This window comes from Trachinotus anak, unplaced genomic scaffold, assembly GCF_046630095.1.
Source record: "Trachinotus anak isolate AG129_WGS33_773 ecotype Australia unplaced genomic scaffold, CSIRO_AGI_Tana_v1 ptg000008l, whole genome shotgun sequence".
NCBI classification, from domain to species: Eukaryota; Metazoa; Chordata; class Actinopteri; order Carangiformes; family Carangidae; genus Trachinotus; species Trachinotus anak.
This window is the reverse complement of record NW_027273859.1, coordinates 6217196-6244760: the sequence shown is the minus strand read 5'-3', so window position 1 is coordinate 6244760 and position 27565 is coordinate 6217196. Positions and strand designations below refer to the sequence as shown.

Sequence of the window (27565 nt, the reverse complement as noted above, 5' to 3'; positions counted from 1 at the left end):
GCCTATCCATTACTTTATGGTCTCAGGGGATGTAAGGCAGAGTCAGGTTCCTCCCTGGAGTTTTGCCCTGCATGGTGTACAGTGCAGTCCTCTACCTCTCCATGATGAGAGAGGAGCTTGGTGAATGAGTGCCAGCAAATTCAATCGTAGCACTCCCATCTATTTCTATCTCCCTGTGGTCTGGCTGCTGCTCAGACTGACCCGCAGCCTTTCTAATTTGGTGATGAGCTGTAAAGTGACCTGCCTGCCCCCACGGCCAGGCGGCTGGAGCAAGAGTGGGATTCCAGGGATTTCCTTACCAGGCAGACTCTTGGGTTGGATGGATGCTACTGTATACACACCCCAACCATGTCACACCCCTCCCCCTTCTCCTCCTCTGACCCACAGGGGGACTGAGGTACTAGCTCTTAAGTGCACTCTGACATTGTCCCATACACTCTCCCTGCCCCTGGGTAAGATGAGATGACAGGAATAATTAATGGGGATGTAGGCCATGGTATCTGTCCATGCAGGGCAGCACACACTTTCTCCCACCTCCTGCTGAGGGGTACCGTCCTGCCACCTCCATTTGCACTAATTGGTTTTAACTCACATCTCACTTGCCCTTTTCATGTATGTCATTAAGTGCTTATATAGTTGATCTATCTCATTAGTGAATTAAATACATTGGTAATCCTGCTCCACTCTAAATCCAAAATATTGAATCCTCATTTAGTATAATACAGAGTACAATAAGCCTGGATGTAAAAACATCTTTTAGGCAAATTCATATGTACATTAAGACTCATCACCTGCATAAATACTGTGACAGGGTTGTGTCCCCCAAATGTTTCCACTATGTTGCTAGCATAAATTCTGATGCATTGAGATATTTTTCCTCCATGCTGTTTAAAGTTAAATGAATGTTGTCTAATTGTGGGGGCTTTTGTTGCTAGGACAAATAGATTATTTGGGTTTCAAACCCACTCTGCTCTACACGCTATGCACCCTCTCCCACCGAGCCACCTGTACTCCTTATTGTTTCATTTCAGAGTGCAGGGGGACTGTCTGACTCTAATCCACAGCCACAGAAGAGGTTTAAAACACTCTGGTTTCATCTAATCTTCCAGCTCAGACCTAGCCGAGCTTGAAACCCGCTTTCTCTATGATAGGAATGGACAAATAAAGGTCTCTCCCAGCACTCCCATGAAAGGAGTCTGTGTGCTCTGTGGATTAAGCCCCTGTGTTTTCTCTGTCTCTTTTTCTCAATTAGACTGAAAAGGCTGAAAAAAATAAAGACACTCCTGTTCGTGCTGTATCATAAGGCTTTGCAAGTTATTGCTCACTTCTGATGGTGTTTAGTTAGTCAGATTGTTTAGCAGCAAATTATAAAAATGGCAAAAGAGCAAAATATGTGACATATTATTATCTTCAAAGGATCGTGGGTCTCAGTTCTCCAATCTACCTGTTCTCTTCTGTTCCATTTAATAGAAAATAGACATTTCAAGTGAAAATCTACTTACAGTAATCTTAATGATATTACAATTATATGTAGCTTATATTGGTGTGCTGTGGTGCCAATTAAACCAACTATTTATTTTTCAATTTCATTGTTTTGATAGCATGATTTTTCTCTTTGCAAATGAACACCTTGTTCTAGATACAGCCTTCCCCGACACACATATCCTTAACTATGAATGTGATGAACACACACACACATACTTGTCCTTCTATCTTTGTGAAGACACTCATTGACAATGCATTCCCTAGCCCCTTACCCTAATATAACATATGTCAGAAAGTGAGGACCAGCCAAAATGTCCTCACTCTGTAAGGAAAATACTTTTTTAGGGTCCTCATTATGTAACATTTACAAATACACACACACACATACAGGAAGTCAGAGAGAGAGAGAGAGGGAGAGAGAGAGATATGACTCTTTTGTACAGGCACTTTCATGGGCAGCTCATCGGTTGTAAATAGAGGTCCTTCGACTCTGGCGCATGTTTTGTATTCCTCCTCTGCGGAGCTGGCTGAGACTTTCTGACAACTGTCAACGCACCGGTGTCTCACTGAAATGGTATTTTATTGAGCCTTGTTAAAGCCAACATGGCTGTAGTGACTTTATTTTACCCAGCGCTAACAACATAAACGTGTTATGATAAAGTATCTGTGTAGTTGCTGTTACTGTAGGTTGTTGCTAGCTTGTTGCTAACCTTTATCTTGTAAATAACGTCACGAAACTGACAGTTAAAGCTACAAGTTATTGTGTTACTTTTTCAACATTTCGATTAATGCGTTGGCTTCAGCAAACGAATCAACTCTGTCGCGAACACAGCGTGATAACGAGCAGTCACATGCAGGGACGACCATACCAAACTCCATTCAAAAAGATGGCTATTTAACGACAAACTGTCCTGATCATTCTCAGCTACGCTTCTCGTATATTAACTATGTCGTTTTTGATCCGGTCTCATGTTTCATATAGTACGGCAACATTTTATCATTAACTTAAATCAAATTGATCTTAGTATAGCTTTATGACTCATATTTTAGAGAGTGGCAGTGAAGAGTGTATGACAATGAAAGTTAAAAGCTGCTTGTGTATGAACTATTACCATTACTGAAGGTCAGTTTAGTGATTTTTGTTGAGAAAAAAAGTAAATATAATCCCTGCAATCCATGAAGAAATCCATTAATAATGTTTGTATTTGGATTCTCCCACACACCTTTATGCTGTAAAATAAAGTTGCATTACAGCTAATTTGCAACTTTCTGGCAGTTTCTGGAGCTTTGGAAGTGATATGTACATGTACAGTTGTGTACACATGTTTCGCCTCACCTGGGCAAATGACATTTAGTTGATTTTTGAAGTGAGAAGCCGTAAATACATTCCCTTCAGGAAACAGAGTAATATTGAGCCTTTCTTCAGATTTTAAAACACTTTAACATTTTATTTCATTAACTAAAAAAAATTCACAATATCCAATAGTAACTGTAGCTCGTGCAAAGAGTTTGGTCAGTATTGGGTAAAACAGAAATTTTTCAATCGAGCCTGGTGTGACTGGTCATAAATAAACTCGGAGAATGTGTTGAGGAAAAACAGTGTGTGTAAGACCTGACCTGACAGCAAATACAAAATGTATTTATTGAATTTCTCAACACTGTAAAAAGCAAGTCATTAAGCATTAAAAGAAACATTTTATTTGCTCTTGACCCTTTGCACATACAGTTAATGAAGAGGGCTGACACATTACGACACAGTACGCTGGCCCTGAGAGCTCAACGCACTGCAACACAGACAGCACATGAAAATGACATAACGCAACAAAATTCCTAAAACATCATCAAATTGACAACGTGTGCTGCAAATGCAACACAACCAAATTCACAAACGTGCTGCAAATACTGAATTTTATTTGTGTTTTGTGTATTTGCAGTGCCTTTGTTTATTTGGTTTTGTTGTGAGTATTTGCAGCACATGTGTTGTCAAATTGATGTAGATGTTTTCTATATATGTGTTTTGTCTATTTGCATGTATTTTTTTTAGCTGAAGTGCATTGGGCTCTTAGGGCCATCATATGTATCCTATGCCTGATCTGTCAGCAGATCCAAGTCCAGATACAGATTTGAAAGTTGTGAATCATTTTTGTTATATATTGTGTTATTTATCATATTAAAATTGTGAATTTGAAGGATTATGCAGACTCGGTGACGGTATTCCTTGTATGTGTGCTCTCTAGCTGTGAAATTGATCATGGAGCTCCTTTGTCCATCTCACTGCATCTTCCATGATAATGCAGAACTTAGATTTGTACTTGTATGGGTTTTGTTCAGCTTGTGTGCTTATAAATTTGCTGGGAAAGTTCAGACTGATCTCTGGAAGCTGTTCTCCATGTAGAAATGCAGCATGTAGCACTCTGTCAGCCCGTTTCCTGTTCATGACTTAGTCTTCATGCTGTCACTCTTCACACGCCTGAAGATGACTGACAGTTTTAACACTGCAGCCTGTGCTGTTTGACAAAGTGTTACCTCTTGTTGTTGTCCTTGCTCTATATCCCCTGTTGTGTGATGTCTTTTTGGGATTACAGCAACATTTACTTGTTTTCATGTCTTTTCTGTATGAACAGCAAAATCCCAGTAGATCTGAAAAGCCATCACACCCAGAGTGTGTGGAGATGTATGATGACACTTGAGCTGTCGACCCTCTTGTGGTCCTTTATCCTCTAGTGTCCAGGCAAATGACCTCATGGAGGAAATGGCTGATAATGCAAACAGATAAGGCTCCTGGTACCTGTTGACCACAGTCAGGACCTCCTAAATCAGGACCCCCTGACACAGTGCTCCATCAGTGCCTGCCTCAATGACACCCACAAGGCATTGAGCTCTTATCTGCTATGGCCCCTGCTTAGCATTCACGCCATTCACGCGAACAATGCCACCTCTTCCCGCTCATTGGACCTGTGACTGACAGTGGGTGTTGGTGCACTTGTGTCTGACTTCAGCCTCTATCTGACACTGAACTGTTTATCCAGTCCAGATACCCCCTCCAAGACACAATAAAGGGCGTGTGTCTTCCTTGCCACTTCCCATGTTGTTTGTCTAGCTGGACTTTTTATAATAGACCTCGCTCTCTATTTGGCACGTTGGTTTCCTCCTCAGAAGGATCTGTATTATTTGGTGGGCAGAAGGGCTGACTAATGGTTTCAGAGCCAGCTCACCACCCACCCTCTGACCAGCCAGCGAGGTGGAAGTGCCTCCTTGGCGAGACGGTGAAAAGCAGGGAAACAGCAGATAAGGCCAGTGCCTGTGATAAACAGCAGAATGACTAATAGCTGAAGTATGATGTAGCAGAAATGGATGGATTAGGCGTATTTCTCTTAAATTTTGCTGGCAAAGATGTGACAGAAAAAAATACTCTTGGTTTAATAGGTTATAAAGTTGGCTTCTCACTGAGAGAGCTATCTAGAATGCAGCTTTTGAGCTATGTGTAATCTACTTTCAGTTTTCATCATGCAGCTCAGATCTCATATTTGACGAGGCTGGTATCAGCAGAGGATCTTGGGATCCCATGCCTCCATAATGGCTCCTGTGAAGCTGGGGCATTATAAAGCTTCTATAATAAACCCCTGTGATCAGTATATCCTTCCCTCCCTGCTCTTATTTATGAATGGCAGAATTTGACAAGGGGGCAGCTCAAGTGGGTAGCTGCTTGATCACATGATACCAAAGAGCTAAGCGAGGAATGTGGACAGGACCCCACCCCCCCCCCCCACCCCCCCCCCCAAAAAAAAAAAAACTTTGATGCCCATATCATAACGAATACCCTCTCTGTCCACTCCCTCCTCAAGCCTTCATATGTGCAGCAATGTCGAGGAGGGGAATGGGCGCTGCAGTCGAAGGGGTGGAGGTTTGGGTGGGGTGGGGGGGCATAGATAGTGGCTGCGTTTGATCTGAAGGTCGCCAGCCCCTTGCTGGTGTTGAGAGATCCTTGGCGGACGAGGCTGGCTCTTATTTAATAACATGAAGGGGAAGCGGACCTTTCTCTCATAATTAGGCCTAATTACCCACTAGGTGTGGACAGACGGCCCAAGAAGAGACAAACTGCCTTTATCCACGGACTTAGAGTCAGATTACCCAGAGCTGTCTTATCTGTTGCAGGGCCAGCAGGAGCCTCAGTCCTCCTCTCTTGCCTCTTCCCACTGGCTGCCACATCCAGCTCGGGTATATTAATCAGTCAGTGTGATTTATTATGCCCTGTCCACGACACACAGGTTTAATTAGGCCTGGCTTGTTACCCTTTGCTGTAATATCTGAGATTTTTCCTGTGAACATGTTTCATGAGAAAGTTCACTGACCTATTGGCGGTGTTTGTTATCTGTTGCTCTTTCACTTTATGAAAGCGTATTAGCTTCATTAAGCTGCTGATGCTTCTCTAAAGAGAACAAGATTCTTGTCCTTGAGGATCTTTGACCAGAGGTTCACGTCCACCCCGGCTTCACACTGTTGCTTCTTCAGCTAGGTATCTTTGCTTTCACCAGAGATGTGTTTTCATGTCAAACATACAAGCCTGACAAGTGACTGGCTTGATTGTTTGTTCGGCCGCCTGTCTCTGTTAGCAGAGAACAATTTAAGGGTCTTTGCAAGTAGATTTGAGTGACATCCTGTCACCGGGCTGTTTGTTTACAGTATCTCTCTCTCTCCCTTCCTGAGCTGCCTGCATGTTTGTATTTGGGTTTGTGGGTGACTCACTTGTAGCCAACACAACAGAGCCATTGTTGGGGGGTCAGTTCAGCGCCTGGAAATTCTGACACCTAGAAAACAGAAGGAGCAGTTCACTGAGGAGGTGGTGGCAGGGGAAAGTGGCCATTACGCTCATCATTCAGGTGCAGGGCTGGTTTGGCAGTCCGCGTGCCCTGTAAAGTGACATCTCCATCACTGTCCCCTGCTATTGTCTTTAATTGATAGTGAGCTGTGATTACCAGTGGAAAGTTTTACAGCCCCTGGTCTTGTGACAATGAAAACAGTCAGTTTCGGGCTGCTGTGTCCGTGACTCACAGCTCCGCGCAGGCCTGTTGCTGGAGGACAATGAGGAACGCTTAATCCACCTGTTATCAGGCTGAGCTTCCCCCTGTCACACATTCACACAGGCACAGGACTCTGGCTCAGGAATGCAGCCTTACCCACCCATTCACAGGAGGAGCAGCTTAACTGATAGACCCTCACAAAACTACTGCTGACGGTTTTTGCCATTTTCTTCATGCCACACAAAAACAAGTTTGTACAGTTGTTGGCTGAAGGGGTTTCCTGTTGCTTTGGTTCAGAGATGTGTGTCAAATTTAGTCATGCTTCGTGTCATTTTTTGTCATTTTATACATTTGGAGGATTATTAGTAATCTTTTCTGTAGTGAGCATGGAAAAATGCTCTGTTTTGCTCCTCCAGACATGCGGTGGTAAAGCTGGAGGGTCGACTGTGTCCTTTGAGTCCCTCAGACTGCGGCGTAGTGTCCTTAATTAGGCAGGCTGGTCAGAGGTCCGTCTCTCCGCTTCACAGGTTCACATGGACAATTTAACCACTAACCTCCTGAAATGAGCTGCTCCTGAATGCCTCGGGCTCCAGTTTCAGCCTCCTCTGATTGCAGGGAGCAGAGGTTATGATAAGTAAAAGTAGAGGAGGGGGTGATTGTGAGTTAGGGGCTGAGGGTGAAGTTGTGCTTATTAACCCCAGTGTATACAGCAGTTATCCATCCTGTGCTGAGTCTTCGTGATTGAGGAGTTGTCTCAGTTAAAGTCGGTGTCATTCACCAAAGCTTGCTGTGAGTCTTTAAGGCCTGACATGCTGAGCACATTTCCTTCCTCATTAAACATTGGCAAAGCTGTCTGTTTTTTTTTTTTGAGGTTAATAGTCCTGCATCGTTGACGTATTTACTAGCGAGCAGTCATTGTCTTGCCTTTGCACATTTCTTGAGTGTTGCCACAGTTCACTGTTGATCAGCAGAATAGCAAGTGAGTGGTAGAAGGAATATGTATCATGTCTGCTTTAAGCTAACATCAGCTTGCTAACATGTTTACAGCAGCGATGCTAACATGCTAATGTTTTGAAATTGTTCATCCTCTTAGTTTAGTGTGTTAGCATGTGGTAGCACTAGAGGAAAACATGTCACCACTGTGGTCAGAGATGATCTGTGAGGTAAAGCTGACAGAAACTGAGTCTTGTGTTCTACTTTACCTCTGAAGACTGTGGTTAGGCTGATGTTGGTCCTTTTGGAAAAGTCATATTTAGGATTTGTTCTTGTGTAGAGATGGTGAACATGTTATTGCAGATAACTGGGTAGAAAAAAGATTTCATGTGGCAAGAGAGGAATTTACTCACAAGCCTCAGGGCTGTCAGCCAGTGAAACCAGCGAGAGTTTTTATTTGCATTTTTAGGTTAATTGTTCACTTTCATTTGAGTGGGTTATTTTCTGTGTTGTATTGTTTATAATAACAGTGAGTAGGTGGAATGTGTTATCCTGAATTTTCTTTTTTCTTTTTGGTTGTAAAAAAATAGTTTGAATAGTATAGAAAAATACTGAATATTGATCAAATCGCCTGTTTCATTGGCTCAGCAATTTAAAAAAATGGATGAATTGATGGATATTAGCCACCTGTAATCAGACACTCACATGTGATTATACTGCAATTTATTGTTGACACATTATTTCCTTGAAGCATACCTGCGGTTGGTTGGGTTTCCTCCACTGCCTGGCCTACAAACGACATGAAAGCCTGAGTTCTTACCTCTGCCTTTGGGACAACGGCTGTTGATCACAAGAGGAGTGAGAAGGTTGAATCTCTGTGTGTTTACTGTAATTAAGCTGTCAGAGGTTGTGATTTATGACGTATTGAGTAAGAAAGGTGTTATCACATAGACTAGAGAGAGAGAGAGCGAGAGAGAGAGGGCCACAGGGTTTGTAGCTACTGACAATAGAGAAAACAGAGACAGTGCATTAAACACAACTGTCTGCTGTGTGGAGGAGAAAGGCTTCAAGGCAAACTGGAGCTGCTCTCTGAGTGACTGTGTTTGTGGAAAAACAAAATGAAATGGTTTCTGCCAATATTGGTTGTTAGGTTTACACCTAACTTTCACCTGAAAGAGCCAAATTCACCTGATTGTAATGGAACAGTAATCAGTCCTGTGTGATCCTGGCTGATGCTGACTGGATCTCAAACCTCTCCATATCTTCAGCTCAGTCACAGAAGTGACTTATATCTTAACTCACTTTTCTTGTTGTGTGTTCCAGTGGCTGTAATGACGCTGGTTTGTGGCCTCCTTGCATACATCCATTGAATTCATGACCCTGGGATGTCTCGTCCTGCTCCGACCCCTGTCTACACCCTGAGGGGAGCTGGCGGGCCCCTCAACACCCTCCATTTTAGCTGCCATGGAGGGGACACTCCCCTCCTGTTTTCTGGGTGAGTAATCCATATTCTGATATTGGATTTGTTTTTGTTAACCTCTTCCTCTTTTTGTTACGAGTAGATTAGGAAATCTACAAACTTAGTGCTTCATCAAGTCCATCATAAGACACAACTACATGTAGACAGGTTTATTCATAGATATATGAGTAGAAATGAAGCCAGCCATCAGATTCACTTCAGGTGCTGTGTTTGGAGGGAGCACAGTGTCACATGAGCTATTTTAAATGTCCACGCACCAAAAGTTGTGATGTTATTCTGGTATTTGTTTGTTTGAACAAGAGCAAATCAGACCACTCCTGCTATTGTCTTGGTTTAGGTATGGTTGAGAGCAGAGCAGTGCTGAATTGCACACTGTATTTACTGTATGAGTGATTTAAACAGCCTCCATAAACCATCCAGTTGGGTTTTGCAGGTCAGGGAAGGGTGTCATCCATATCTGGGACCTGAACAGCAGGAGGGCTGAGAGGATTGTAGAAGGCCACTCTGGTAGCTCGGTCATCTGGGTCAGCACGCTGCAGTCGACGGAGGCCCTCATCAGGTCAGGATAACTGATGTTGTGTTCTCAAAACGTTTCTCACTTTGTTCAGCTGCTCACTAAGCACATATGTCTGTATATTATTTCTTTCTTTCTGTCGGTGGAGCAGTCAGGGACGGGACATGCAGGTCTGTCTGTGGGACCTGAGAGAAGGTCGTCGTGAGGTGGTGGATTCGGTGTGGACCGACAGCGTTGGATTCTGTCAGTGTTCCCTGCTGGAGACGAGCCCTGGAAACTACCTGCTGGCCTTTGCTGGACAACAGACAGAGGAGGTGAGACATATCTGAGCGTGAATGTGTCTGAGTCCTTTAGCTCACTTATAAAATAGTGACCAATCAGTTTGGACCCTGCCTCTCACCCAGTGCATGCTGGGATGTGCACTAGCCCCCTTGCAGCTTTGAAAAAAGTAAGTGCATGTAAAAAACAGGTGGAGTGAATCTCTCCTTTTTTCATGCTAAACATTCACCAAAGTGTGGTTGTTAATGTCGTGTAATTATATATAAAAATAATGATACTTATCTGTGTTTTTATGTGAGATTTCTTCCAAAATGCTGCATTTTTGAATTCGAGTTAAATGGCTCTATTTTCAAGCTTTTGCTGTCCGTTAAACGTTCAATATTTTTAGTATTTTCCATTTTAATTGGGTGAAATTAACCAGGAAACCAATCAAATCCACGTGCACATGTTGTGTTCTGTGCAGCAGGAGGTAAGGTATTTATAGGTGAGTGGGTGGTTGGATGGTAAATTGGTCTGACTTGAGTATAAAAAATGTCAAACTGTATGAACCTGACCAGACTTGCTTATGCCAGTTAATTTGTTTGACTTTAAACACACGCGTATTTGCGGCTTTTACTGCTGTTTATGAAGTTAGTAAGTCCTGTCATCTTTTTCCACACTGCTGTGATCTCTTGCACGTGATCTGGCCCATATGTGTGAAATGGCTTGAGCTCAATCAGGTGTCCAAGAAAATATTTTTAGCCGATCACCAGCGAATGTGTCGTGAGTCAACGTGACATGCGAGCGTTCAGTTTGCAGCCAGGAGCTGTCACACAGCTATCTGAACAGCATCATTAACAGACCAGCCATGTCATGAGTCAGCATGCTCATTGCAAAGATAGGAACTTAATACCAGGCACCAGCTAAATGCTGGTTAATTCTGGCTGTGGCTAGTAACATGCCATTCAGTGAATGCTTTTGTCTAAAGCAGTTAATGGTTCTGTGAAGGCAAAGAAAGCAGGAGTAACTGTGCTTTTTGGATGGTAAACCACAAGGTTGTTCCTGCTTCTAAACCTCCTCTCACTGATGAAAGAGCAGTAGCTGACTCCTCCCACCCTGGCCACAAACTCTTTGAGACACTCCCCTCTGGCAGGAGGCTGCGGTCCTTCAGGACCAAAACCTCTCGCCACAAAAACAGCTTCTTCCCGTCTGCTATCAGCCTTATCAACAAGGCTAGAGAGCCCCACTGTCACTGATCCCCCTGATCCCCCTGATCCCCCCTGCCCCCCCATAGAACTACTGCTCATTCCCGTTACATGCACAGTGTAAATATCTCTACAGATTATATTTATATATTTTTTACATTGTCTATATTTTTTGCACTACATTCCCCATGTCTTTATCATTATTGCAAATATCCCACATCTTTGTTGTATATTTTTTTATCTTAATTTTATTTTAATCTTATTTTAATTTTTTAACTTGTAAATTCCCTACCCTAAGTCTATTTATGTTACTGTTTGCGCCAACCACCAGCACAAATTCCTTGTATGTGGAAACATACTTGGTAATAAAACAGATTCTGATTCTGATTCTGATTCTGATTCTTATTCTGAAATGGTCAAAGTAGTTTTTAACTTTTTTAATCTTTGACTGTTGAGTTACACAGAGACTTCCTAGGCTTGATCAGGTTGTGCACTGGAACGAAATCAAATTCTGTCCGTCGCTTAGTTAATGCTCAACGCCCACAAGTCTGTATGGCTTTGTGTGGAGCCAGTGTCTGAGCGGTGCAGCGGGATGGGGAGAGGGCAGCCAGCGATTCAGCCATCTTTTATTGCCTCCAGATTCATGTTACTTGTTCCACTGCGGAGGAGCCACACTTGAAAGGGACAGAGCAGTCACCTGATCCTGCCAAACGTGCCTCTGCTAACCCCAGTCCAGCAAGCCAGGCATCAGGGCGCCTGTGACTCCCAGCACCTCAATAATACCATTGTCCCAACAGACACGGACAGACAGAAACACACACACACACACACACACCCATGAAAGGTAGACCAAATCAAGTCACAGCCGACTTTGTCATTTTGTCTCCCCAGCCTCATTCCACAGACATAACTGGCCAAGACAGATCCTTATCATTTGATGCTTATCTAATCAAACACCCACATAAATGAATTCCTTCAAGAAACAATACATACACTTAACACATAACATGCACAACTGTGTAATCAGTGTGTAGGTAGGTTGATCTTCAGATATGTAACTAAGAACACATTTGGTTTTACTATTTACTGCTCACAGTTAGATTCCTTCCATGGCAGCAACATGAATTAATAGTGTGGGTACTTTATTTATGGGCAGTGTGATGCCACACAAGAACAGTGATCACCTGAGGCACAGAGAAGTCTTTAAATGCCCTCTTTGTCAGGCTCACAGAGGTAAACATGCAGGACAGATGTGGCCCAGCGCTAAAATACAGATCACTCCCTTAAAGGGCTGTTTAATGTGAAGCCTAATGAGGATGAATATGCAGATCATCAGCACAGAGGAAGTTGAAGCAATGAATTTTGGTTGTGATGTGTGTACACACACACACACACACACACACACACACACACACACACATACACTTTATTACTGGCTTCATTAGGCTGTGTATTTTATCAGAATCAGTGCCAATGTGTGCAGGAAAACACCATTCATGTCGCAGGGTCAGACTTTAGCAGGATTTATTATAGACAGTGGCGCGGCTGCTTTGCACTGATGGATGGTGCTGTACTGCAGGGTGGAGGCACTCTGATCCGCGGAGGTCCTGAACCACAATAAAAGATTCAGGCTGCAGCCTTTTTATTGGAATTCAGAAAACAAGCAAATCACGACTTGGCAGACAGCTTGTAGACATGTATACAAACCACTGCAATTTGTGTGTTTGTAACTGGGTCTCAATAATGAAAACAGATACACTGGGACCAAAAGCTAAAGCAGTTTAGCATGTTGACACAGAAATCTCTTTTTAGCCTTGCTGGCAGTGTCTGGCTGAAATATCTTGACCACTCAGAAGGACTGCCATGAAACTTTGTCCAGAAATCCACAGATCCTGGTGGATGTGGTTACTGCTTGGACTTTTTGTCTAGCACCACCAGATCAAAGTTTTCACTTATTTAGTTAAATATCACAACATGTACTGGATGTACTGCCACAGTTTATACAGACAGTTCGTTGTTTCCAGATGATGTGTCCGAATAACTCTGTTTATCCTCTGAGATTTCATCTACATGTATTGGATCAGATGTCCAGTACTTTAGTTTGTGTTCAAACACATACTGATGTTCCCATCAGCCTCAGCTGTGCTGCTGTGTCCTGCTAATAAGCAAATATTAGCACTATAACACACCACACTAAGATGGTAAACATGGTATCACTGCTCTACCTTAGTGCAGCTTCACAGAGTGAAAGTGAACAGATTCAGCTTTCGCTTATGACTTTGTAAGATTTGATTATCATGTTTTCTCTGCAGATCAAGATTATTGAGCTTCCCAGTAAGACTCCAGTCTGCGCCCTGGTACCAGACACTAAGCTGGGGATGGTAATGTGTATCAAACTGTGGCAGGTAAGCACCAGGCATTTGCCTCAAGTGTCTTTTTTTTTTACCTCCATCGTAAACAGCAGCATTGTGCCCCTCTGTAACTACATGTCAAGCTCCATGAGTTCACCTCGCCACCTTTTAAATGGTATTTATTCTAGAATTACCTGCTTCATTCTGATTGGCTGGCGGCCCATAACAAGATGCAATGATAGGAAAGTCGACAAAAATGCAGATGTGAGATGTGGCACATGATTTACAGCCCAACAACTCGTCCTGGGCCATTTTTCCAAATGTTTCTTCTCAGCTGGCAGAGTCCCAGCACTGTAATTAGAGCGTTTGGAAGGGCCGGGGGTTCACAGCCATATATCAGCCTGCAGCTGTACATTGAGTCCGATCCGAGCAAAAAGTTTGCTTTCTGTTTTGTAAATGCTGTCGAAGGTTTTATTTTCCAGCCATTAACGAGACTCTGTAATTATTTTCATGGTTAATTATTAACTCTTTGGGGAGGGGCGGAGCGGGGTTTATACCAGACTGTGGATGGTTTGAATAAATTTTATGGGTTGTGCAGTTTACAGGCAACAGAAATCAAAGCTTAAGCAGAGCTAGTCATTTTAAAGCCAGTGTCAGGCGAGTTGCCGGCCCGTGCACATTCAGCCCTGTATTCCTTTAATACTAATTAGAATTACTTTAATAAGTCAAACACAAAACCATAAAGGTGACACTGTGTTTGTGGTGTTATTAGCCAGACATGCAGACAAGTTAGAGAGTCTCACAGTGCCTGCTGACACTGTGTTTGTGTTTTTCTTTCTTTCCCTTTGATTTCACTGTTACACCCACCTTTCATCATCTGATTTATGAACTGATGCTGGTTCAGCGTTGAGTGCCAGGAAACATAATGATCAATTATATCGTTATAAATTATATAATATCATTGTAATACAGCACAGGCAGCTGTCTGACTTCAAAGCCAAGGGCCCAGGTGATTTTAAATCATTTCAGGCTGATTCCTTTCAAGGCTGAGGCATGTTCATCTGTTACACCGACTGAGTGAGTCGAGACGTCCACGCACTGGGAAAAGACTGAAAACCCAGTGTGTTAACCCTCTTTCATACAATCACACACACATGGGCAATTTGGAGAGACACTGTGTCTGTCAGTCATCAGAAAAAAAACAGCTCATCCTGTCTTTCACATCAAATGCTCATATGCTACCCACTGTTTCCTTAACCTCACACAGCAGGAGGCAACAGCTGACACCGTCATCCCCTCTCTCCACCCTGTCTCTCTCTGTCTCACACACTCCAGGAAGAAGCCACTGACAATTAACTCCTCTCCGTCTCTCCTCTCTCCATCCCTCCCACTTTTCTCCCCACAGTTGAGACGAGAAGTGATTAAACTCCATTATTTCCATGACAGACTCACCAACAGATTTATTGTCGGCCCGTAAGCCGTCTCTGTTGGAGTTTATGGAACAGATTAAACGCAGTGTTAAACTTCACTTTCTTCTCAATTCAGCTTCCCTTCAGCAAAATCCCACCCGGCATTTAGTTCAGATGCTGAGCTATGTCTGAAAGGTGACAGAGCTGGCTGTCTGATTTCTCTGAGTCTGATTGGCTGTGAGGCAGTGAAACAGCACAGTGGACGTGAAGGCAGAAAGTACCTCCACATGTGGGTTTGACTTGTGCAGAGATATAGGGCCTGGCTAGGGGGACAGTATTGATGTATGATGTGCAAGGCTTTTAATGTGAACAGAGGCTGGCGGGGGAAAGGAAATGTTCCTATACAGATATCCATCACTCTCAGCTCATCACCTTGCTGCCTCGTGGCCATGACATCATGGCGGGCCGGGACAAAAACCGGAGGAAACGATTGGTTCCTTATGTTGAAGCAGTGCCTGCCTGAGGCCTGTGGCAGCCACATCAGCAAACAAGCTGTTTATTGGTTGTTCAGGATTTTTGAGGAACTTCCCACATAAAGAAATGACATAAGAGTTACTATATATATAATGTATTCAGGTTGTCACACACATATTTCTCTCTAATTACATTTAGATTTTACTTATTTATTCTTTTTTTTTGTATTAGTATATCTGTCAGGTACATTGATCATTAATCAGCAGAGAAAAAACTGTAAATGAACCTAAAGCCTAATAATCAGCTGTTGTTCCAGGCCAGATGTTAAAATGCATCCTAGAAATAGAATAAAGTAACATTTCCTTTAAATTCATATCTACCATAGAATCAATATGCACAAAATAACACAGCATGTATGCGCTCATAGATAATGCCACAGTACAACTCATGGCAGTTAGTTACAAACCACACAACAGAAGAAAAACCTTGGGTCAGTCACTTGCAGACTAGTACGTAACCAGGATGTATTTGTGGAGTGCTGTAATTTATTTTGTGGCCATGTTTGAGCATTTAAACTTTTCATTTAGCTGCTCTAAATAAACACAAGATGACTATAATAACTAACACTACAATATTGGAGCACTTATGATAATAGTTAATGACATAAATTGTCATAAAGAACATGACATGGCAAATAAATAACTTTTACTTGACTTAACCTCATGTTGCTCATTACATAAACACCATAAGAACTAATCTGACTTTCAGAGTTAGGCTGAATATCAGAAAAATGATGAAAATATTAATAACATCAGGGAAAAGGCCCAATATTGTTGTTTCATGTGCATGAAGTCGATGCCATAGACTGAGTTGAAGTGATGTGAAGCTGCTGCTACTTTTCTTTTCCTCTTAACTATTACACCCATCATCTCCTACACTTTGCTCACACTCCTGATATATATATATTTTACTACTAATAACTTTTTCAGAGTTATTTTCAAAAAATTCTAGTTCTGTTTGATCATTGGTACAAATGAGAATTCAGTTTAGTTTTGTTTAGGTCAGTTTAACAGCCTCCAGTGAAGGACTAGCATAAAACTGTATGTGGCCTAGAAAATCTATAGGCAATACTTTGTGGACAGGATCTGTGCCTGGAATCAGAACCAGTGAAACAAGGGTTTGTATAAATCTAGAAATAGCAGTAAATTAGGATTGATCAACACAATATTAATTGGCAATTATTCTGAAAATAGGTAAAATGCTCAAGTTATTTTTAAGTTACCTACATAGCTTTAACATCTCTACTGTAAAGTATTTGCTGTGACAGGAAAACTCAATATCTTTAGGATTTGGACAAAAGTAGTTTGCAGAAAACACCTTGAGCTTTAGGGATGTTTTTTGTGATGGATGAACTTTTTACTTTTTCCTGACATTTTATAGACCTAACAATTACTGGAATAATAGAGAAAATAATCTACAGATTAATCAATAATGAAATAATTGTTAGTTGCAAGTCTTGCAGAAAAATTGCTGTGGATTTTTTGTCTGAAGTTGAAAACTCTGAGGAATAAAGTCAATTTGGATCCAATGGTTCAGCAGTTATCATTATGTTGTCTGTATTTATTGGCGTCTGTTTGAGTGTCTCTATGGGTTACAGCATTTTTGTTGCCTCAGCAGCAGCAGGAGGGGGATTTTAAAACTCTCCACCTAATGTGACTCTTTTAGAGGAAGAATAGAAAAGAGAGAAAATGAATTCAATCTTGAAAGACCATGGAGTCTTGACTCTTCTAGAGGCCACGTTTAACTGGACTGTAGTGGACTGTAATGGTCTTAACCAGCTGCCTGACTGACCACCAGACTGGACACATGTAAAAAAAAAAAAACAGCCCAGAGGCCTTGATAATGATTCTGATGTTCACTGGAATGCTTATGACAGAATTACAGTGCCTGTAATTGTTCAAAATAAATTTTAACACACATTATGTGCACAGTTATTGTCCTGTCATTGCACTTCAATGTGCTCCATACATACAGCTATGAAGAAATGGTCACTTGACTGTTAACAGCCATGCCAGAGAAGACCTATCTTCACTGGTCCTGCCTCTCTGACCAGCCTCCATCCATCTGTCTCTTCAGCTGTTGTGGTGATGAATCTCCTCCCAGAGCCCCAGCCCCACTCCAGCAGAGAGCCCTCTTGTAGAAAGGCCTGTGGAGGATATAATGAATTAGGTGTCTACCCAGGGTTCCCTGACCTCTGACCCATGACATCATCAATCAAGGAGGTCCTACACTTAAGTGAAACAGTGGGCCCCAAGCCTGGAACGCTTAGCCCGGACCCTGCCAGCAAGCAGGGGCCACTGATTTTCACTTGTTTTTATTTGTTTTCATAATCCCTTAGTGTTCGTCCTCGCTGATGTGTTTGGAAGGAATACACGACTCTGTCTATAATTTGTTTAAAGCTGAAAGAAGAGAAATATCGAGCGTTAAGTGAGAAGAGGACTTTAAGATGGATGGAAAAATGGCAGACATGGCCCCCCTCGCACATATGGAAAAAATTTCTTTCCCTCCTTGCTTCTGCAGGGCACCGTGCTTTTTGCTGAGGGGCTGATGGTATTTAAAAGCAAAGGCACGAATCAGTGCAAATGTGCATCGGTGCTGCGAATCCATAGGTAGCCTGGAAAAGTTCAAATCACTGTTTGGATAACAGGCATAATGTGGATGTAAAGAGGTGAGTTAAGGTTGCAAAAGGCACAGCACACAGAGGAATTGAGGGATTTCTGGAGAGCAGAATGTAGGTTTGATCAACCAGTTGTCCCTCCTTGTCTTTCCTTTCTTCCCTCTGGCAGTGTAAAGATATATGAAGCCTCCTGTTTTTATCAGCTCACCTTTATGTAGTTGAAGTGATTTACAAGCTCACTGTATATCTCCACACAACCTCCCAGCCCAGCTGATCATACACACTCATTTAGAGGAAGCATGAGAGGTGATCTCTGACTCCCAGCAGTGGGGAGGCACTGCTTGATCTTTCTTTTTAAATGTTTTACTGCTTCTCTCTTTTTATGTGCATGTACTTACATTTGTGCTGTGCTTGTTTTATATATTTTTAACAGAGGAGTTGTAGTTTCAGTTTTGTGTCTGATGCCTGTTTGAGAATTTCATGTCATTTGACAGATTTACTCTGATGGATTTACGAGTTCTGAACCCTGGATCTGTTGGGTCCTGGGGTTAAAAGGGGATGAATCAAGATGAATCATAGTGCGTTTTTCTACATTAGTTTGTGTTAGTGTGTGAGCTTCTGTAAGGTATTTGGAGCTGAAACAGTTTCTTGAGTCATACTCTGGTTGAAGCTTCTCCAGTGTGAGGCTTTACTTCTTTACTCTGTTTTATGTGATTTTCTGTGATTTAGACGCATAAGAAACAATTGGAAAATGTTATGTGAGATAAATAATATTAAGAGTAATAATTATAAGAATAATTGCTAATAAGAATAAATGAGTAATGTTGCTAAAGCCCTGATGTTGTGCCCCATTAATTGTTACATGATGTGTTTTCTGATTCTACTTAGTGCTGAAAAATAAATTGAAACTTTTATCAAATTGCTAAATGGCCAAGTGCAATATCCAAGTTGGACAATACCAAACAAAAATCACATAATTATCATTTTTATAATTTGACCATTCCAACTAAAATTGTGACTTGTATCACAAGCCTATATATATATATATATATATATATATATATATATATATATATATATATATATATATATATATATTTAGCATATTGTTCAGAGCTAATTGTAATCTAGATCTTTTATTTAGCATTTTTTGGCATTTTTTGTCAAGATAAAACTTGCAAAAAGTTGTAAAATATCTCTGGTCAAAGTTTCAGAAAGTGGACTGCACAAATAAAAATGTAGAAAATCTGAACATGAAAGTATAAGAAAGAAATAGTGTAAAGTGACAGAGGTAAAACATGAAAAAAAAATCGAAATGAGAACTGCGCTTGAGGAGAAACAGTATTTCTGTAGTATTTCACTTGACTATATTTATGGGTGCCGGCAGCGACGTCTGCGGCTCAGTGATATAGATGAGGAGCAAAGTGAGGAGTGGTGTAATGGAGTGCTGGAAAGAGAGAGCAGCAGGCTGACGAATGGAGCCCACAGCTTCTCCCTGAGTGTCAGCAGGAGCTTCCAGCACGATAACCTCTGCTCCGGTCGGCTTCCAGCATCACACAGTGGTTTCCGTGGTTTTGACTGCACAGCTCTCAGCTCACATCTTACCCCACTGCTCTTTGTGTTCTTCCTTCCCATTTTCCTGACCCCCCCCCCCCCCCCCCCCCCCCCCCCCCCCTTATCATCCTCCCTTACTTGCAGCCAGACTCGGGCCCCGGACCTCTACTGTTGGCTGGATACGAGGACGGCTCCCTGTTACTGTGGGATGTAACCCAGAGGTCCAAGCTGAGCCAAGCCAAAGCGCACCCTGAACCTGTCATGTGCCTGACCTTTGACACCCAGCGTCTGAGGGGCATATCAGGCTCCTCAGAGAAGAGACTCTCCTCCTGGATGCTGGACACACAGAGCAAACTGCAGGTCAGCAGAATAGGCTTAAGGAGGGTTGTAGTTCTGTGTAGTTTAGTGATTCCCAACCTTTTTAATCTGATGAACCCCCACAGCCCCGTTAGAGGAACTACAGCACCTCCTCATCTGCACCACCAGTCATCTTCCATATGTGTTCATTTGAACTGATATTATTTATTGACATTTATTATTAATTTATGAATTACTTTTAGTGTTTTCACAGCTTTTCTAATACTTTTGAGCTGTTTAAATATGTCACTTATTTTATTCTATTACTTTTCACTGACTATTTCAACGATTTGTTACTTAAGCAATATATTTTTTTCTATTCATGTTAGGTAACTGTTTGGCCCATTTATCCACTATTTTTAACAATATGTTTTCTACTTTTCTTGCATTGTCCATGGCAGCATGTGATGACTCGGCATATTTTTTAATCAAATCATAACAGCTATTTTGCCAATGATCTCTGGTTAAGGTCTGAACCCCCTACCTGTGAACTAATTGTTGTTAAATGTCATAAATATTCTAAAAAAAGGTAACGGTGGAGATGGGAGGAGTGTTGCCTTTCTCTGGGCTTTCTTGGAAAACATCAGGGGCCAAAGAGGAAGAGGCTCAGCGGGGCTCCAGAGGCCATAAATCAGCAGCTGGTTACACAGTGTTGGCAGGGCCAGGGGCCGAGGACCGGGCTCGCGCTGTCACTCCAGAGTCTAACCACCCATATACACACTAGTCATACATTGGGTCTGGATAATATCTATAGGTCTGGATAAAGTCACATAACAAAATCTCATGCACACTTATCTCATTTAGCAGGTTTAAAAAAAAAAAAAAAAAAAAAGAACTAATACAACTTTCCTCTTAACCAGGAAAAGCAAAATGCACACCTACCTTCAAAACACAGTGCACACAGGTTCGCTCACACTCATAAATACTTGGGAGGGGTCCAAACTATCTTCTGCCACACCAAAAGAGATCACACCAGCTCTCTACCATAATTCCTTTTACATAACAGCCAACGCTTCAGAGACTTAACGCCTCATTTGAAACTGTATTTTCTCTTGATTTCATGAGCAAAAGGGAATGCTCCCATTTTTCAGCCAACTCCCATGAATCAGAGCCGAGGGGAACCTGAGGCTGATATAGGACACTCCTGCACAGTGAAGGGGTATTATTCTTTCCAAGGCTTTTTACAAATGAACGCTTGAATTAGAAATATTTGCAAAACCCCCTTTTTTTCACCCTTAAAATGCGTCTAGAAAAACACTATCAAGGACTTGATTCAATATACCAAAAACAGGAGGAGAGTGGTTATTTGGTTTATTTTGCTCAAGCAACAAAATATTGATTCAGCATGTAATCCAGGATGAGGATGACAGGAAAAAAGCACAAGGAGAGGGAAAGTATCCAACAGGGGCTTTTAAATTATCCCGAAGTGCAGCTCAGTGTGACGTCCAGACAGCTATCCTCAGTTCTTCCCACAAAAGTATTTTTGTGTGGCAGCAGCAAGGGGGCGGGGGGAGATACTGGGTGGCGGACCCAGGCCCCAGGTCCTGACGGACAACCCGTGAGAGGTAATAAAAATATCAAAACCTCGGAGGCCCCTTAACCAAACAAAAAACACATCTGCAGTAAAGGGAACAGTAGTTCACAGTGGGAGGCTGCAATAAAGGCTGAGGAGGCTATAAGTGCCACAGCATCCCACTTCCCACAAATCACCCCCGCGATCCAGTCCAGTGCAGAGGAACTGGCTGGCAGGGCAGATAGATGCTTTTTGTGAAATGGAGGGGAAACTGAAGGTGACACAACACAGTGCAGTTATGATTTAGTGAAGCTGAAGGGCTGTGAAGTGAGCTTATCAAGGCCAGATAAAGACAGATAGCCTCAGGAATGGAGATTAATGTATTACACATGGCTCCCAGAGGCCTCTATCTGCTGTTTGACCTGGCTGGCCTGATATCTTTTCATAGTAATGAAGCATCATCTTCAGCCCCCTTTTTTTTTTTTTTTTTTTTTTTCCTACATTCCTACGAGCAGCATTTTTAGGAATGTGTCTGGGTGAGACTATGAGGGCGTGGGTGTTAGGGTTTACAAGCTGTTAAGCCAGATGGACATATATTTAGGCGGCCACTCAAATGTAGTGACAAGTGCAGTGACGGGTTGCTCCGGGAGAAAGAGAAAGACAGAGGTCACGGACTGGAGAAAGAGAAAGCAGGTAGAGAAAGAGGAAGATTAGCAGTGCAAATCAAGCATGGCTGACAGTGAGCTATTTCTGAGACTGATGACAATTCTCTGCAAGTGAAACTCCTGGTCCTCATCTTCACTACCATGTAAAAATATCCCCACTGTCTCCCTCAGTGTTCACCTGCATGACCAGCGTCCTCTGTGAATTCTTGTACTTGTCAGACTGAGGCCCAACCTCAGTCTGCTGGCGGACTAATGTATGTCCAAGCTGGCTGTCATAAAAATTATGGCTCTTTTTATTGAGTGACCCCCCCCATCCTTTTTTTTCTGAATGAGGCTGCTCACCTGTTTGACACATCCATCTCTTGTCAGCCAGAGCCAGGCTCTGACAGGCAAGGTGACAAAAGGCTGTAATCTCCCCGCTGCTGTATGTGATTCAGGCACAGGGTGTGTCAGAAATACCTGCGAAAAGCCTCCCAGCCGCTAGGCTCGAGTGAGTGAGCGATGATGGGACGTTTCAGTAGATGAGCGTGAACGCCGAGATCGGTGCCAAGTCTGACAGGAAAGACAGGGAGAAAAGTGTAGCAAGGCTTGAATGAAATCTGCCAAGTGGACGTTCCTTTTGAACGTCTCCTCTGTCGGTGAGATGCTACAAAAGAGGATCCTGAAGTGTGAGTTTGTGTTGGATCTGTCATAGATCCACAGCAAGTCTTGTGGGCCCAGCTGCTGAGCAGAGCTGGTAGCCTCCTGACAGCTGAGAAAGTTGGCGTTTAGACAGCAAGCCTGCTGTGTGTGTGTGTGTGTGTGTGTGTGTGTGTGTGTGTGTGTGTGTGTGTGTGTGTGTGTGTGTGTGTGTGTGTGTGTGTGTGTGTGTGTGTGTGTGTGTGTGTGTGTGTGTGTGTGTGTGTGTGTGTGTGTGTGTGTGTGTGTGTGTGTGTGTCTGCATGCTGTAACACAGGCCAGGAAGGAGTGTTCAAACAACAGAGAAATGACTGATGAAACCCAAAGAAGGATTCTGTCCATGATGAGATAGCAGGGAAGCAATAGGACGAAAAATGGGGCGTCCAATAAACCGAGCCAAGACTCCCCGTTTAGAGCTAATGGATTTCATTACAGACTGAGGCCTGGTTAATGGCAGCGCTGGAAGTCTGCAGCGTTTTCTTGGTATTCATTCAGCAGTGGTGAAGCTCTCACTGCTAGTGCAGCGTTCTCACTGCTGCTGGAATACACCAACACTAACAACAGTATAATTTAGACACTTTTCCTTTTTAAAACAAAGAGATTGTTATTTTTGTTATCCATTAATCTGCTGGCTATTTTCTGAATTAATAGTCTGTAAAATGTCATTAAATAATAATAAATACCCATCATATTTTCCCATAGCCCAGGGTTACGATTTCAGATTGCTTGTTTTGTCTGACCAACAGTCCAAAATATAATTTATAATAATAAATTATATTTTATATATAATAATAATAATTGAAATAATATAATAATCTATTTCCTACAACATAGAAATAGATATTTAATAGACTAAATAAAAAAGCTAATATTCACATTGACAACCTGGAACGAAATATATTTTTGGCATAGTCGCTTGTTCTTTACTTTTTTGCTGAGAGTTTGAGAAGATCAACAACACCTTCATGTCTATACACTAAATATGAATCTTTATCCAAAATGTTGCACTGTTTTGGTTATTAAAATTCATTTTGTTAGCTATTTGATTAATTATCTCTTCGTTACCACTCTGTTTTTATCATCCCACTAAATCCACATCTGACCAGATATTACAGATGATGTTGACAGTGATATGTGATCAGAGCTAGCTGGTTACTTGAGCACCAATTACACTTTAAAATTTAAAATAATGCACTGACTTCATATTAATCCAAGGAAGTGTAAAGAAAAATGAGCCTCCAGGCCCCCAGGCCTTCTATAAATATAAGTATGAAGATATGTGTTGTATATTTGGATGATGCTGTGCATTTTTAATTTGATGAGATACTAAAATACTGATTAACTCTTAGTTTTGACCCAAGTGCCTGTATGCTAGAGATTCGTCCACCAACTGTCAATTAATCCAAGGTTCAGTTGTTGTTGGATACCCTGTCAGACCATGATGGATCGGATTGATCCTGGAATTCATGCCACTGGAGGCTTTTATTTTGAAGGACAAGATATTTCAGTTTTACAAAATATGGGACCCTTTGTGGACTTGCATGGGATGAGTAGTTGAGGTAGATAACTGTGGACTGATAACAGTTACTACTTGTTACTCTGTAAGACCTATGGATCAGCAGCTTTCATCGATGTAACTCCCTGTCTGTTCACTTGATTATATAACAACAAATAAAAAATGAATATATTAAAAATATATATTAATAATATGTAAATAATACTCCTGTCAGGCTGCAGCTAACACAATTGATGACACCAAGGTGACGCCTACAATTCAAAACCCAAAGATATTCAGTTCACAATGATATAAAACAGAGCAGCAACAGAACCAGCACATGTCTGGAGTTTTTATTTGATGAAAGACTTCATCAAAAACGATTTATTGAATTTCATAATTAACAATTATCAAAGTTTAATCAAATAATCAATTAATCAACTAATTGTTTCAGCACTGTTACCGTCAAGCGCCACTGGCACATGAAATCACAGAGTAAACACTGATCACTGGTAGCTTAGCAACCAGCATCGCTTCACATGAGCATCATTAATTTTTAAATTCCAGCACAGGACAACCTTTTTCTCACCACTTTTTTATTTCTGCTTCCAGCCAGCCCTGCTGAATGACCATTACTGCATCATTAGCCATCTACTGCCTGCAACTGACCCTTTAATGAAACAAATACCTTTTCCTGACACAAACTATGGGAAGCAAAACAAACAAAAACAGACACTTAAACCCATCATTATCAGGCCTCTAATGCAAACCAGATGGAGAGAGGTAGTGGCATACCAGATTCTTGAGGTAATAACAAAGCTCCAAACAGTCTTTCACCCCTCCAGTTTTCTTTGTATCAATGCTTGTTTGGTCTATCCAGCCACTTTCTGTTTCATACTAGCTGTACCAGCAATGGTGGTTTGATTAATAAAAAAAAATCCCCAACTCTCCCTGGTCTGAATTTCGCTTTGTTGCTCTGTTTTGATCAATGACATTCCTCCCTGCTCTCTCTCTCTCTCGCTTGCATTCCACTTTATCCACAAGGGCCGTGAGTACCTGGCTTATATTTTCCACATGCAGCTTGTGGATGTTTCCCTCCCGGAACGGGAGCACGCAGATAAATTCTCCACCGTCTCCTCCTATTCAGGGTCATTAGTCTCCCAAGACACAACTTATGAAGTCAATTTTATGCTGTCCAGTTTGATTTCAGCTCCCATATCCAGATGTTTGTGTCTCATCTAAAGATCCAGCAGAGATCCCTTCCCTGCAGGAAGAGCACGTTCACTCCCCTGGAATGCCCACCACAGCAGGCCCTTTAGATAGTGATCTTAGCCGCCATTCATTATAATATGTCAGAGAGTTGCCCCTTTAGAGAGATTGATACAGTCCTTGGGACACTGTAGATCACAGGGGGAGAGAAGTGTGGCTAATCTTTAGCAGGCAGATGTTACAACAGTGTATTTATCGGGTCTCTTCTCCCGCTGACCAGACCTTTCAGTGTGAGCGTAATTCATCAGAGGCATTTAAAGCAACAAGGCCTCTGCAAACAAGCGTTTCATCGAGATGGTCTCTCTCTTTCTCACAAACTGTGACAAAGGTAGCTCAAAGCTTGCAGAATAGCCCTCCCTTACTCCAAACCAAATAGTGGGACGCAGAGAGATTTGCTCACAGCCCTCTTGCCGTAATGTTTTGTGGCCGATGATTGAGTCCCAGAAGTCTACAGCCAGGTTCAACAGACATCCAGCCCCACACTTGGACCTCAGTCATCAGATCAGCTGATAGTCTCTCCTGGTCAGTGTTTGTGTTGGTCACAGTTTCTCATACTGATACATGACTGATCGACTTACTGACCTAATTATGACCTAATTAGTATATATTTAATCACATCTATTTGGTTTTCTTGGATTTTTCTGACCGATACCACAAAGTAATGACTACTCAGCCTCTTTGACCTTTACACAGTAAAAGAAAATCTTCTTGCGTGTCAGTGCTTGTATTACCTGTAAAGGTTTCAGATACATGTTTGATACATGGCTCTAACACCTGCTACTGTCTTCTCATCCCTCTGTCTCACAGCTCCAGGACTGTGTGACGCTGGTCAACCCGGGGGTCTCCCAGCTGTGTATCAGGGAGGATGGTAAGCTGCTCGCCTCAGCGGGCTGGGACCATCGGGTGCGGGTATTTGGCTGGAAGAAGCTGCGACCGCTGGCAGTGCTTCAATACCACACTGACATGGTGCTAAGCGTGGCCTTCTCAGACCACCAGGACCGCAGACAAAGACTGCTGGCTGCTGGATCCAAGGACCAGAGGATCAGCCTGTGGTCGATATACAACGAGGGAGCTGACACTGGCTGAACCTCTGAGCTCCAGGGGGATACACAGACTTTTACTCAATACTTTCTTAACTGTCATGTACTGATGTGGTGCAGCTGCTGTTCTGAAGGTATTTCCAGCATTCTCCCAGAAATCCTCTAAACATGAAAAAATGAAAAAATACTCTGTCTGCTGCATGATAAAATGATTTTTAACCTGTTTCCCATGTTACAACACAGAGAGGTATTTCTGTTTCTAGCCCACCCTCACTGATATGAAAGGTGTGGATAAAATAGTAGAAACACCTGGCAGTATAATGCAGCAGTAGAGTGCAGCAGAACCTCTCTGAGACTGCTTCATAACCAAAACTGAACATTATAACCTGCATGAAGGCAGGATTTATGGGACTGTACTACACCATGTTACCTTTGTCAGGCTCACCTAATAAACGGATAACTGAGTGAATTTTCTCTTAGAGACTTATGGTGACTAGGCAATGAAAATGAAGATGCAAGGAAATAATACTGGACTGAAATTGAAGACTACATTCCAGATCAGGGCCTTATTTTCTCATGACATAATTCGGTGTTTACTTTTGCTTGTTACAAAAATAAAAATCACAGGAGAGGTAGGTCACCTGTCAAACCTGTACAGACATTCACTGTTTCTTTTGCTCTTAAGTCAGTTGAGATAGCTGGTATCTTTCAAACAATAATAAACTTGTATAGGACCAAGAAATGCAGCTCAAAGTGGTTTACATCAAAGAAATTACACGCACCAAGCTCCTCACACAAAAAACACATAAATGAACATAAAAGCATGCTAACGTTTGTGTCAAATGAGATAAATGATAAAATAATATAGAAATATAATAAAGAAAATAAATACATAAGATCAAGGACAAAACTTTTTCTTTAAGATGAAAGACTTTTCTTTTTCACCTGAGTGCACACTCCTCTATTAAATGGCACCTTGGCTCTGAGGCAAACAGCTTTACAGAACCTCTTTTCCCGACAGACACGAATGCACCACAGGTTTTGATTACACCAGGGTCGACCTCTTTCAGCTGCTCCAGAACATTTTCCCTACGGGTGCAATCTCACTGTGGGTTTTATCTGCACCGCGCACAATCACACTCTTTGGTGGTGCTGCTAGAGGTGTAACGCACACTCTCACACCCACA

The 27565-nt window shown here is 42.1% G+C and overlaps 1 protein-coding gene across 4 annotated transcripts; it reads left to right on the top strand.

Annotated features, from left to right (window-relative positions):
- The first annotated feature begins 1921 nt into the window (after positions 1–1921).
- gnb1l (guanine nucleotide binding protein (G protein), beta polypeptide 1-like) lies at positions 1922–27031 on the top strand. 4 transcript variants are annotated; one of them, XM_071482091.1, is made up of 8 exons: positions 1922–2059; positions 8763–8934; positions 9353–9478; positions 9585–9747; positions 13209–13301; positions 19506–19721; positions 20248–20472; positions 24682–26138. In XM_071482091.1, exons 2-7 carry the CDS (start codon positions 8825–8827, stop codon positions 20440–20442), a joined length of 903 nt encoding a protein of 300 aa, XP_071338192.1. In that variant the 5' UTR covers positions 1922–2059; positions 8763–8824; the 3' UTR covers positions 20443–20472; positions 24682–26138. The 4 variants fall into 4 exon arrangements, with proteins under 4 accessions (XP_071338192.1, XP_071338191.1, XP_071338189.1 ...); XM_071482089.1 differs by lacking the exons at positions 20248–20472; positions 24682–26138 and adding exons at positions 5641–5703; positions 26146–27031 and having other exon boundaries at positions 1968–2059; XM_071482090.1 differs by lacking the exon at positions 24682–26138 and having other exon boundaries at positions 20248–22834.
- The last annotated feature ends 534 nt before the right edge of the window (positions 27032–27565 follow it).